The sequence below is a fragment of the Nuphar pumila genome, chromosome 11 (assembly GCF_984573655.1).
Source record: "Nuphar pumila chromosome 11, dmNupPumi1.hap1.1, whole genome shotgun sequence".
Taxonomy (NCBI): domain Eukaryota; kingdom Viridiplantae; phylum Streptophyta; class Magnoliopsida; order Nymphaeales; family Nymphaeaceae; genus Nuphar; species Nuphar pumila.
Window position 1 is genome coordinate 10938601 of NC_143259.1, and position 12875 is coordinate 10951475.

The 12875-nt window shown below is 35.6% G+C and overlaps 1 protein-coding gene across 1 annotated transcript in view; it reads right to left on the reverse strand.

Annotated features, from left to right (window-relative positions):
* Positions 1–3756: 3756 nt before the first annotated feature.
* Positions 3757–12875, reverse strand: part of LOC149821948 (glutathione reductase, cytosolic-like) — a 101433-nt gene continuing 92314 nt past the window's right edge. The window contains exons 13-17 of the mRNA XM_089980955.1: positions 12730–12794; positions 12065–12178; positions 11155–11254; positions 4216–4269; positions 3757–4055 (exon numbers count right to left, since the gene is read on the reverse strand). Coding sequence (XP_089837081.1) covers positions 3960–4055; positions 4216–4269; positions 11155–11254; positions 12065–12178; positions 12730–12794 — 429 coding nt within the window. The 3' untranslated portion in view covers positions 3757–3959. The remainder of the gene's footprint in view (positions 4056–4215; positions 4270–11154; positions 11255–12064; positions 12179–12729; positions 12795–12875) is intronic.

A 12875-nucleotide genomic window follows, 5' to 3' on the forward strand; every position in this document is an offset into this window, starting at 1 on the left:
TCTCACCCAGTGCAGAGCATGGACCAAATTTTTGCGAGTAGGCGAAAGCTCGATTGTATCTTAGGAGCATAGTTGCATGACTACCCATTGCACCGAGGACTTGATCCTAAGTGAGGCAACTATCGCTTGAAAGATAGTGTGTTTACGCGTGCCTTTGAGCTTACTAGTTCAATCTCAGTTGCCTGACTCACTAAAGTGAAGATAAAGTTTCTAAGACTTTTTTCAGTAGTTCGTGGATGCGCACTGCACGTATCAAAAGTGAGACAAAGCCCAAGCAGTCTATCCCTGCACGTGTGTATCTTGTGTATCAAAAATGCTCTAAGCCACCTTATTTTCTTTCTTGGGTTTGGGTAGCACCGTTCTTTTTTACTTTTTTCTTTGGCTAAACCATGGGAAAACCCACATGACCTCATATTAGCCGGCCTTCAATTGATAAAATCTTTGAGATCATGCTCATCCTTGACTAAACCCAGTTTTGAGCTTGTGGTAATGAACACGCCCACATGGATTACCAACTCACATGACATCCTGTCAACTTGGTGATATTGCTAAGTCACCTCTGGTAGATGAAGCGAGCCCTTGTGGGCACCGCTATATTTATTTTTACTCTACAGTTTCTAGATGATTTAAGCAAGCCAATTGAGTGAGAATTTTTCCCTTTTAAAGAAGCAATTATATACTCTTATTTCTTTTTGAAAAGAAATCAGTGTATTTTTTTGCTTTCGTCACAAGGATACACCATTTACAGTTCCCTGTCTAGGGGGCATGACACGACATTCGGACACATCGTGCAATGCATTATGTTAGATACAGACAATATTTTATTAATTGTAATGGTTGTAAATAATACTTTCAAGAATAAATATGTTAATATATTAAAATATAAAACTATTTTAATCAAATAATAAGTAAAACTATTTTTTATATATGTAAATTACTACTTCGTCTTGCACATGTATCGAGTGAGTTCGCATCCATGTCTTTGTCACATTGATCTTTGCCATTCATAAGTGCCTTATTACTTGGGTAGTCCATAACACTATAATGGAGGCATGTGGACAGACAATGTTAACCCTTGTTCTGAATTGAGTCATCGAAGTGTTTGGAGAGAAGACGAGCAGCTTGTAGATGAGCTTGGCTTAGCTCGATGCGTATATGATTATTAAAAAAAATAATATTGATGGGACGTCACAAGTTTGAAACCCACGGGCGGCATCCCTTGTTGCAAGGTCGAAGCTGGGTGTGGATCTCCGCTGAACAGGGAAACCTCGAGGGTCTTACCAACTAGAGGCCAACCAATGTGGGGTCAGTGATCTGCGGGCTTTTTGCTTGGATTATCCAAAAAAAAAAGGATAATAAGTTAGGTCAAGTCCGGCTCCACTTGCCGCAAGCTTAAGCTGCTCTTCATCCTCAATGAGATGAGCTTGAACAGAAATCACTCGACCCGTTTGACTTCATTTAAAGGGTCAGAACGTGAGGCCGTTTTTAGCCCATTTCACTTACTGGGCTACTGGGCATGGCTTCTGTTAAGAGTCACTACTTGGTGCAATGGCAAAGTGTTATATGTGATCATGAAAACACAAGTTTGAAATTTGAAAGTAGCAACTCCACGCAAAAGGCAGAAGAGTAAGACCCACGTCACTCGCTACCCCCAACAGCCCCAAATATGAAAACCCATTAAGTACAGCTAGGGCTGGAAAACAAGCAAAGCAGCTCATGGGTTGTCTCGTGTTCCACTTGTAAAGAGCTCGTTCAAACTTGTATAACGGACTTGCCAAACGGAACATAAACGATAGGTCTTTGGCTCAGTTCAGATTGTATAAGCTCTTTTAAGTAGTAATATAATATATTTTATGTCATATAATATAGAATAAAACAAATGATTGAAGCATTTGGTCAGTAAACAATAGGTTTAGAGATGAAGTCCTATTTCCTTTAGCTCTGAAACAATGTATTTTTTGTAATCTTGTTACATCCAACTCTGAAACAATATGTTTTTTTCTGGAAACAAGCCAACTCGGGCGTGGCGCTTTTAGGTCAGGCTCATTATAAGCTCAAACTTGACTCAAACCACTATAAGAACAAGCCAATCTTGAACACTTTGAGCTTAACTCATTTGGCTCGTTTACCAGCCCTGAGTACACCGCTTAGGCCAATAAAAAAAATCATCTCTGCAAAATCAAGTGTCACGCATGCTTAGATGGTTCTTGTTTCTATTAGTGAAGTTGGATCTGTTAAGATGGACGTTCGGGTTTACGAGAAAGGATAAAATTTTAACAGATTCTAATATATTCATTTATAATTTTATCAATTACCTATCATCTGAAAAGAAAAAAAACATAATCAATTACCAATTCACCTCTTCGCGTGCATCATAACCAAAAAGTTGTATTGTGCAACTTTTCATCTGTTTTAAAACAAAGGTTCCAATAACTAAGGCATAAGCAGGTCAGATAGGCTCCACGCAGACCGGATCCAATCCAAGGGGGATTTGGCTCGATTCAAACACGGGTTCACTTTCCAAGGGTGTGTGGCTCCAGAACCTCATTAGGAACAATCCATGAACAAACCAAATCTAAGCTGGGACTGGAATTGATCAGATATGGACCTAAATAGGAAAAAAGGTTCTTTAATATCCAGGTTCATACTTAGCTTGATTCAAATTTTTGTCAGAACATTGGAAATGGACACTTTCTTTTTGGGTAAAAAAACAGAAAATAACCATATTGTATGGTAAAAATAACCTGTTTCCTTAAAACCCCATAATTTAGGGTATTCTCTTCCTATCCAAAGTCGTAAATAGCCAGCATTGAAATGTTTTTTTTTTCACATGGGCAGAACTGATGAAGTTCGTGTGATATACTGCTTTGCTCCTTAGGTACTGCATCCGTTCACTTAAAATGAGGTTAGCACGTTTTTTTTTGTGTCACAAAGTTCACATAAAATTATATGTGAACTTCCTGTTAAACTTGAACAAAATGAAGAACTCCATATATTTTATGTGGACTCCCTCAAGTTCTCATATACTGGACTTGATATAAGAACTTCCTCATTTTGTTCAAGTTTAACAATGAAGTTCGCATTTACGAAATCTGCACACACAAAATGTGAACCTCATTTTAAGTGAGCGTATGCAGCACCCGGCGAAGCGATATATCACAAATACTTCATCAGTTACACATGTAAGGGACATTTCAATGTTGGTTATTTGTGATTTTGGACATGAAAAGAATATAAAAAATTGTAAGGTTTTTAGGAAAACGTGTTCAATTACCCGTACAAGGTGATTTTCCGTAAAAAAAAATAAAGGTGTCCATTTTCCAAATTCTTTGTTTCTTTCAACAGTAAACTGGAATAACTGATGCAAATCAAGATGGAATTGGTGGATCACCTAACCAGACCAGGGAAACAAATGCTGATACTGAATGGCGTAATATCTCCCAGGTCCCACCACCTGAACACTGTTTTCCCTCCATAAAAAAAAATCATAGTATCAAATATCGGCTGCTCAAGATACAAAGTGTTGGTTCAAAATATGCACGAGAAACTTCGGGATGTGATCAAATCACATAAAATCTAATCAAGAAATCTCATGGATGCATTTTACATTGAAGTTTAAGAATACATCACATGTGATGCCAAGCCAAACCTTTGTAAAAAAAAGTCATTTGGTTCCCACTTGAATGCAAAAAGATCCAATTGGCTCCAAATTTTCATCCATGGTAGATTCACGTGGAGCTGATAAATACTCATACAGGAAATCTAACTGTCAATTTTTTTTATTTTCCTTTAAAGAAGAAAACATAATCAAACATGTATGATCTCAGAAACAAAAAGGTGCAACTTATATAAACAACTTACAGCTGGCGAGCACAATATGCCAACAGCAATGATTTTTGAAAATTAAAGCATGAAGGTCTAGCTGCAAAATAATGAAGTTCCATCTGTTACAACCCATCTCAGAGATTTGTTTTCCCTTTACCGCTAGCAGAAACACGCCTTGTAAGTGTTCGCATGGTCACAAACTCTTCAGCAGCTGATGGGTGAATACCAACCTGACACAAAAAATTAAATGAGAAAAAAAGAAAAGCAATAACAATTTGCTAGTGCACTTTTCCAGACCAAAAACAAAAACTGGTCATTATATTGTAGTTTAGCTTCAAGATCCGATTCTGCTTCCATAACAAAAAAAAATGTAAAGAATAATAGACTCACTGTGCTATCGAACTGTTCCTTTGTTGCCCCACATTTGAGCGCAACAGCAATACCCTGCAGTAACAAGCAAAAGATAATATCATTCCTGCAAGTCTTCTAATATCATTCCAACAAATATATTTTAACCGGTTCCACTGCTTGCTCATCCACCAAGCTCTCTTAATGGTTGATTTAGGACTCAAACTGTGTTTGAATGACTTTAATTGTAATATCTCACAAAATTGTGCCAAATTTTAAATTTAATAAATATGATTTTTTATTAAATAAATATATTTTCACTAGTTGAATTGATAATAATATATATATATATATATATATATATATATATATATATATTAGAGGCTGACAATAATTGGATCCTGATATGGATCTTGGACCCTTTGGGTCAAGATCCACGATCCATTGGTCTGTGGATAAATAAGCTTTTAAAAATAAATAATTATAATAATAAATAGATAATGTATAGATATTATATATATGCTTTTAGAGTTTTGTTTAATTAAGAGTTTGTTTAGAAAAGACTTCTATTTTCATAAGAAAATAGAACTTTCTATTTCTTTTGTTAAGGGACGTCCCTCCACAGGGAGTCCTTGTTTTACAAGTTAGGTGGGTCTCTCTCTCAATCATGACTTGGAGAGAGAGAGAAAGGGCTGATATCATGAGAGAGAGAGAGAGAGAGAGAGAGTAACGAGTGGGAGCGAGGAGGCTGCAGGTCAGCATGTTCTCCTTTTTCTTCAACGACTCCTTCTTTCCTTCACGAATCAGCAAGGTACGGGACTTTTCCTCTTGGGATTCGATAGGAAGGGATTTAGTTTAGGTTGAATCAAGCATAGGTTAGAGAAAGATTAAATATGTGCTTCCATACACAGATTTTTTATCTGGATTTTCTTGGCTGTTTCAACCATCGATTTTTTATTTGGACTTTGATGGCTCTGACTCTGAACAGTCAACCCATGGTAGTTCTAAAATTAAGTATGGTAGCTGTGATGGTTTGTGTTAGGTTTGATTTATAATCTGCGTTTTTCTTTGTTGATTTCACATTAGGTTATGGATGAGACCGAGTGCCATTGGAATGAGAATTTTTGCTGGATCATCGCATGTCCTGGTTCAATGTAACGTGTATTATGAAAGTTCTCATATATATATATATATATATATATATATATATAGAGAGAGAGAGAGAGAGAGAGAGAGAGAGAGAGAGAGAGAGAGAGATAGTTTATCAGGTATAGAAACTCTGAATTTAGCATATGTTGGTTTTGATAAATCAGTCTATATGTATTTACAAACATGTTTAATACACTGTCTGATTTCTGTTGGTTCGTGCCTCACGGGGCAGATCTGTTTATTTGGATTCTTTGTCTTGTTATTGGTACTTGAGTGAAACTGTCACAGTCCGGAATCACATAAAAATGGTTCTGTTAGCATAGGATTTGAATATTCATCTTTTATGGCATGCAATATTCCTCTATGTTAACACGTGTGAACCTGTTTCATGTTCTGATTATTGGCATGCTTAAATTTTTTTAAATTTTGACTAGGTAGCACTTGATTGTTTGTGTTCATAAAACAAACTTTTGTTACACAGTCAAAACTCGTTACCTATGTTTGAGCTTGTGCATCTGTTCTAACAGTCAATTTTTCTCAGATTTAAGAATAAAGGAATCTGAATGGTTATATAGTCCTGAAATTTATATTGTGGCTGAAATAAATTGCAATATACCTAGTTTTCTGGGCTATTTTCCATGTTCGGCATGAATGAAATTCTTTATTTAGAACTCGTGTGGGATTGCTGAATTAGGTCTGTCAACACATCAGTTATGGATTGTCCATATATATATATATATATATATATATATATATATATATATATATATATATATATATATATATATATATATATATATATATATATATACCAATGTTAGGCTGGGTGTTCTATTAGAAATCGGGCATGCAGTCGATGCCTTGGTTTAACCGACAACTTAGATAAATTCAGCTTCTCCTATATTGGTAAATCTGAATTTGAACTATTATAAGTATGGCCTTAGATAAGGGTTTTTATAAATTAAGTTTCGGTTTCTCTTTAAAAGTCAGGTTTTTATAGTTTAGAAAGAAAAAGCTGATTATATTTTGCAATGGATAAAATTGTTCTGTTGTGGACAGATAGTTAAATCTGAAACTTTATCAATCCTAAGCTGTACTTTAATCTATAGAAATCTGATTGTTTCCTACAATCTGATTTTTATTAGAAATCGTGAAACCTGATTTGGTTGGCATGGATCGGGTTTTACATTTATTCTTAAATATGATCTGTTTGGTTAACTATCACAGTGATTTGAAAACCTGATGTGGAAATCAATTTGAAAATCTGATATTCTTGAAGTCCCTACAATCTGAATTTTTATTTAACCCGATAAAAATCTGATTTCTATAGAAACTGTGAAATCTGATCGATTTTGGATATTTAGTTGGATATGAACTTAACAATGCTAGAACTGGCGGGTATTAAAGGTTTGGATTTTTTAATAATATGATAAATCTGATTTGCTTGATACGATTTGCAATCATTTATTAGCCATGAATATGCATTGGTGTTATGTCTTATGCACTGTGAATACTAAATTATATTCGTTTATGTGTGATTGTTGTTCACTGAAATTTGTAATGTCATTTAAATTTCATTAAATTGTGTAGTGATTATGTGTGAACCATTGATGGGCTTTTAGAGGTCAAGTGCATATGCTCATGAAATAACAAGTTCTAAATGCATTGCAAAACTATTTTATAGTACTCTTGAATTAATTACACTATTAAGATTGACAAGGCAAAGTCTCAAAAATGTTAATGCATGTTGATTTTGGCCTGTTTTGAGTATTTGCGGGTTTTATACAAGTAAAAACTTAAATGTGTTGTAGTTAAGTAGGGACATGTATCCAAAAGCAATATTTAATAATTAAAGTTAAAAAATCATTCATGCATGTTAAATTTGATTCATGCATGTTAAATTTGATTCATGCATCCCTAAAATGTATAATTTAACATAAGATTGTTGATTGTTAGAATTGAACTGCTTATATTGAAAGTTTGTTCTTAATATATAATGTTTTCTTGAGTTTTCTTAAACTTATGTTTGATTTGATTTATGCTAATTTCCTTATTATTGGATTTTGAAAGTGTCTCGTATAAAAACTTTGGTTTCTTACCCCGTTTTTTAAAAACCTTTTTCAGGTACTGAGGCACAGTGATGAAGGATCGAGGATTATGATATGGTGAACCGGATTCTAACAATTTTTGTAGTTATTGTTTTAAAAAATTTGTTGAACCTTAAATAAAGACTTTTTAATTAAATTCAATTCAATTTAAATTCATGGTTTGATTTATGCTGTGTGGAATATATGTTGGGTTGTGGTTATTAAATTTATAATGTGCCTTGGGTCCCTGAGATATCTTTCCGCAATGTTTTACAAATTATTATTTTGTTTAAAAAAAAATCTGCAAAAACTTTGAAAGTCAATTTGGGGCTATTAAAGAGTTGGTATCAAAGCTTGTCAGAACCGCTATCATAAAATCATAAACTCGTACTGCATAAGTAGTCTCCGCATCACTGATAAGAAGTACCTTATGAGTTTTTATTTTCTCATTGTCCTGTAATTATGAAAATTGTTATTTTGGCAATATGAATTGTTATAATTAATCATTGTATGATAATTAAATTTGCATGGTTGATGTGATTATGTTTCGTTATCAGGATCAAGCCTAAGAGGGTAGATTTGATCTACGGGCATAGTTTAATAACAAATTTGGTTTGAATTAATTTTTAGATGTATACTCGTGCCCGAGCAAACGCTCCTTAGAACTGGTAGGAACAGAGGAACTTCCTGACGAATGCTCTCAACAGCCTAACCGAAACAATCACTACCCATATTCAGGCACAGACTGCTCAGCCTGCACCATGCGCGAACCCCACACCAGTCGTAACCCCTAACCCTGGTGTGGTGACCTATGAGAAGTTTCTGAAGTTGCATTTGCCAACTTTTTATGGGAAGGCTGACCTTGAAGCCGCTGAGAGTTGAGTCAAGGAGATAGAGTGTGCTTTTCGCGTCCTGCTCGTGCTAGAGGATAGACAGACTTATTTTGGCACCTATCGTCTGAAGGGTGATGCCAAGAAGTGGTGGGATACACTCTCAACAGCTTTGACCGAGACAGTCACTACCCATATTCAGGCGCAGACTGCTTAGCCTGCACCATGCGTGAACCCCACACCAATCGTGACCCCTAACCCTGATATAGTGACCTATGAGAAGTTTCTGAAGTTGAATTCGCCAACTTTTTCTGAGAAGGCTGACCTTGAAGCCGCTGAGAGCTGAGTCAAGGAGATAGAGTATACTTTTCGTGTTTTGCTCATGCCAGAGGATAGGCAGACTGATTTTGGCACCTACCGTCTGAAGGGTGATACCAAGAAGTGGTGGGATATGATTCGAAAAATTAAGTTCGCTGGGGTAGAGCCCATATCCTGGAAGACTTTCTGAAAAGAGTTCTTGGAGGCTTAATTTCCCTCGTTTGCTAGGGAGAGGATATTGCAGAAGTTCTTCAAGTTGACTCAGAAGAACATGAGTCTGGTGAACTACACCAAATTTCAGAGTCTTGAGTGTTACTTCTCCAACTTGTTTGTTGATGACAAAGCGAGGGTAGCAAAATACGTGCGAGGACTTAAGGACAGGCAATGGGTTCATGTGATGACTAGTCCTACTATGTTTAGCGACGTGATTGAGTCGGCTTTTGTCTTAAATGAGGAGAGAGTGATTTAAGGGAGGCTAGTCCAAGAAAACAGGCAGCAGTAGTAGTGGCAGCGGCAATGGTGGAGTTCAGAAGCATCCACCTACTGTGGATAAGGCATAAGGCGCACAACACAAGAAGCAGAAGACCCAACAGAGGAACCACCAGAACCACCCTCAGCAGAAGCAACCACAGCAGGCGAAGACACAACAGACATGTCGGAGGTGCAACAAGAATCATCATTTCGGGGTGTGTCCTCTTTTCACCAGGCTCTACTATTAGTTCAAGCATCCTGGACACATTGCACAATATTGCCCGAACAAGCCAAGAGCCCAGGGCAAACAGCAACAACAGAGGCCTCTACAGCAGACCCTAAATTTTAGAGGGTTGACTTCGGGCCGTTACATTAATGTTAACATCAATCAAACTACAATGATTTCCTCCTTAATTATATGCCCATTCACCCTCGGTAAGTTTGCTTAATTTGTCTTTATCTGAGAGAAAGAAACAAGGATTGTCCTCTTTAAGCCCTTGGATTCTTGCTCTTTATTTCCACATAATTTTCTCTAGGATTTGTTGACTTGATAAGAGCTACCTCATTGTCATTTAACTCGAGACTTTGAATAGTAATAAGTTCATTTTCATGAATAATTAGTTGACAAGTTTGAATCAAGAATGTCATTTCACTTGGCTGAATCAGAAGCCATAACTGTAATCTGCGTTGAAGTTGAATACAGATCAAAGTTTTAAAAAATCCCATCTTGACACAAGCTCCAAAGAGAGACCAAAAGCTAGCCGGTTGATCTCCTGTGTTGTCTCGCCAGCAAGTAGCAATACTTTGCAGTTTGAATAACTAGCTCTGTAAGAATAATTCCAAAAGTTTGCACCCACAAGGAACGCAATCATATTGGTCAAAAAATTCTACCCATCAAGATTGAGGATAACAGCCTCCTAATGTTTCTAGTGTCTTTTCCTTTTTTGAAGAATAATGTTTCTAGGGAATCATGAAACCGCCTAAGCACCTTTGCACCAGAAAAGTGTCTCAAATTCCAGCACAAATAGCTGGAAATGGAGAAAACAATCCCACCCAAAGAGACAATTACTGTGACTATAGTAGATAGATAAAATCTAGAAACCAGGTGACTAACAAATATTTCAAATGTGGACCTGTCGTAAAATTCACAAGCAGACTCTAGCTACAGATTTCACAATGGATAAAATACAGTATTTTCTTGTAGAAAGAAAATGTTATGGATAATTTAATAAGAAAGTAGGAAGCCCATGGAATTTGATTACATACTCTTTTGTATAGATATGCCTGGAATGCCGCAAGTAGTGAAAAACCTATGTCATGGTGACATGCCATTTAGAGGATGTGCCATGGGTGACACGAGTCAGACACACTGAGATGACTGTAACATGTATGGGCATCATTGTAATATTTGTAAAAATATTTTAATACTAACTACTAATATTTTAATAAAAATATTTTTTTATATATTAGAGTATCAAAAAATAGTTTTCTATTTATTACAAAAATTTAAACAATCCATATTTATGTATCCTATTTCTGATTTTTTTTTTTGAATTTCTATATCAAATTTGAGTAGTGTGCTGGACCATAGCATCTTTGTGAAATAGTGAAAAACAAATAAGATTCATACATGACTTTTTCCACTCTTTGTAAGTTATTCTTCTATACTATTAGTGTTGACCCTACATTTATCAGTTCAAGATAATAATACAATCCATCTTCCAACAAATTTATCTCAGGACCATCAAATTTAACAATTTATTGATTCACTCCTGAAATATTGCATAAGCATGTTCAGATATGACCTCAAGATTATTTAAGCATAGGTTTAGTTTTCTCAAATTAAGAATGCAATCAATAACTCATTCAAATGTGAGTAATTCTTGTCATTCCTTCCAACCCCCACACCCCACCCCTCTTTTGAACGGCTTAATAATAACTTTGGAACATATCCGTTCACCATTAAGCCACATCACCATATCTATTCAACTTGTTTGTTGTGTGTTTTGCATTTTAATAATGAAGTATTACCTTTTTAATGAATGATCCAATGTCACAGTATATTAAACAAATCTGAGACAAAACATCAAATGTGACAAATGAGTCCACGATCATGATATCCTTACCTGCATGATCTCAGGTGCATCTGGACCACACATTGATGCGCCGATAACCTTGTTAGTTTCAGAATCAACGACAAGCTTCATTATTGTCTTTTCTTGCCTCCTGAGGAGCCATAGTATCCCAAATGAATTTGATATAATGCACAAGACAGTAAAAGGAAAAACAAGCGCTAACCTAAGGTTCTGATAACAGCATTCAACAGCAAGAGAATGATGAACTAAGAAAGAAAACAAATTCTATAGCATGAGAGAAGAAGACAAATGCTATATGACATTAATAGTCCAAGTCCAGAAAAGGCTTGCACATCTTCTAAAATGATAAAGTTCTGTAAAATTGAGAAGACTGGGTACATGCACAACATTATGTAGTTATTTGTGATAACAACCAAATCATGTAAGCTTAAAGCTCAAGTTTCTTTTTCTACTTCAGCATTTTCTTGGCAAGTCTCCTAAAATCTTATCTTTTAACAGGCTTGAAATCTTTTAAGCTGAAAGGGGCAAAGTAAAAAAGGAATAAGAACATGTGTTGAATACAAAAAAAGAAAAGCCAAGAAAGGTAGAAAATAAAGTTGTCCATCCCCTAAACTGCAACTGCCCCTCATTCACCGTCTGCATGAAAATATAAGATCCTGAAATAGCATGATCTTGACCATGGATCTTTCTGCCAAACATGTAACTGCAGAAATCATGGCATCTACAACTCAATGGGGCAGCATGAAGGACGGTTTTTAACATGTTGGAAGATCACATTAACTTTAATCCCGAAATGCAAAGTTTCTTTTTGCTAAATACAACAAAAGAATAAAAAGGACACATTAAGGTAACAAAATGAAAGCAGAAAAAAGGAAAACTTTCAGTTTTTGGTTCATTCTAAATGGAGACAACCATCATGATATTCTATAGCATCACTCACCCAGATATACTGTTCTTCATAGGAGTGAAAGTGGATGTGAAAACCAAAACATCACTATTTGCTTGCTTCACAGCTTCTTGTTCGCTAAGGCCCACAACAGAGAGAGGTGGTATACTGAAAAAAAAGAGAGAAGAAATACAAAATGCGCAAATATTTTAAGCCAAAGAAATGCTTAGCAGAAATAATAACTGAAAGAACAGCTTTCAAAGAATGAAATAGTTCCCATTTGTGACAGCATATTGTCCTTTTCCAGATGAAAGGTGAACAAATTGCTTTCTCGACCAAATTAATATAGCAAAACAAGGTATTGCACAAAATAAATGCTTGCAGAATTTTGATCTGGATTTCTGGATGCTCATTGCAAGTCAGGTGAAAGGATGAAATGTCTATCAATGTCACTAGCACAAACAACTCTATATTGCCTGCTCTAAATAGCACAACTGCTATATCAATCAATAATCAATAATTAACTACAGTTAATGTGGTGATAGAGGTTAAGTAAAGATAAACTGCTAAACATGTACAGCATATAGTCCATCATCATAACAGAACATAAACTAAGCAAAATCATATTTGAGAATAAAAACATTCTGGAATAAATTTACAAGGACCAAAATCTGTATAAAATGTAATATGGGAACAATTATGTGAAGAAGCACCCTCACCAGAACACTGCACATGGAACAAACTTGTAATCAGGCTTTGAGGGTTGTCCACCAAAGATAGTCTTCTGTAGACACATAACAAATGGCAGCATAAATGAAAATCAGAAACTTAGATAAAACTAAAAACCAATAAACCACAATGCATA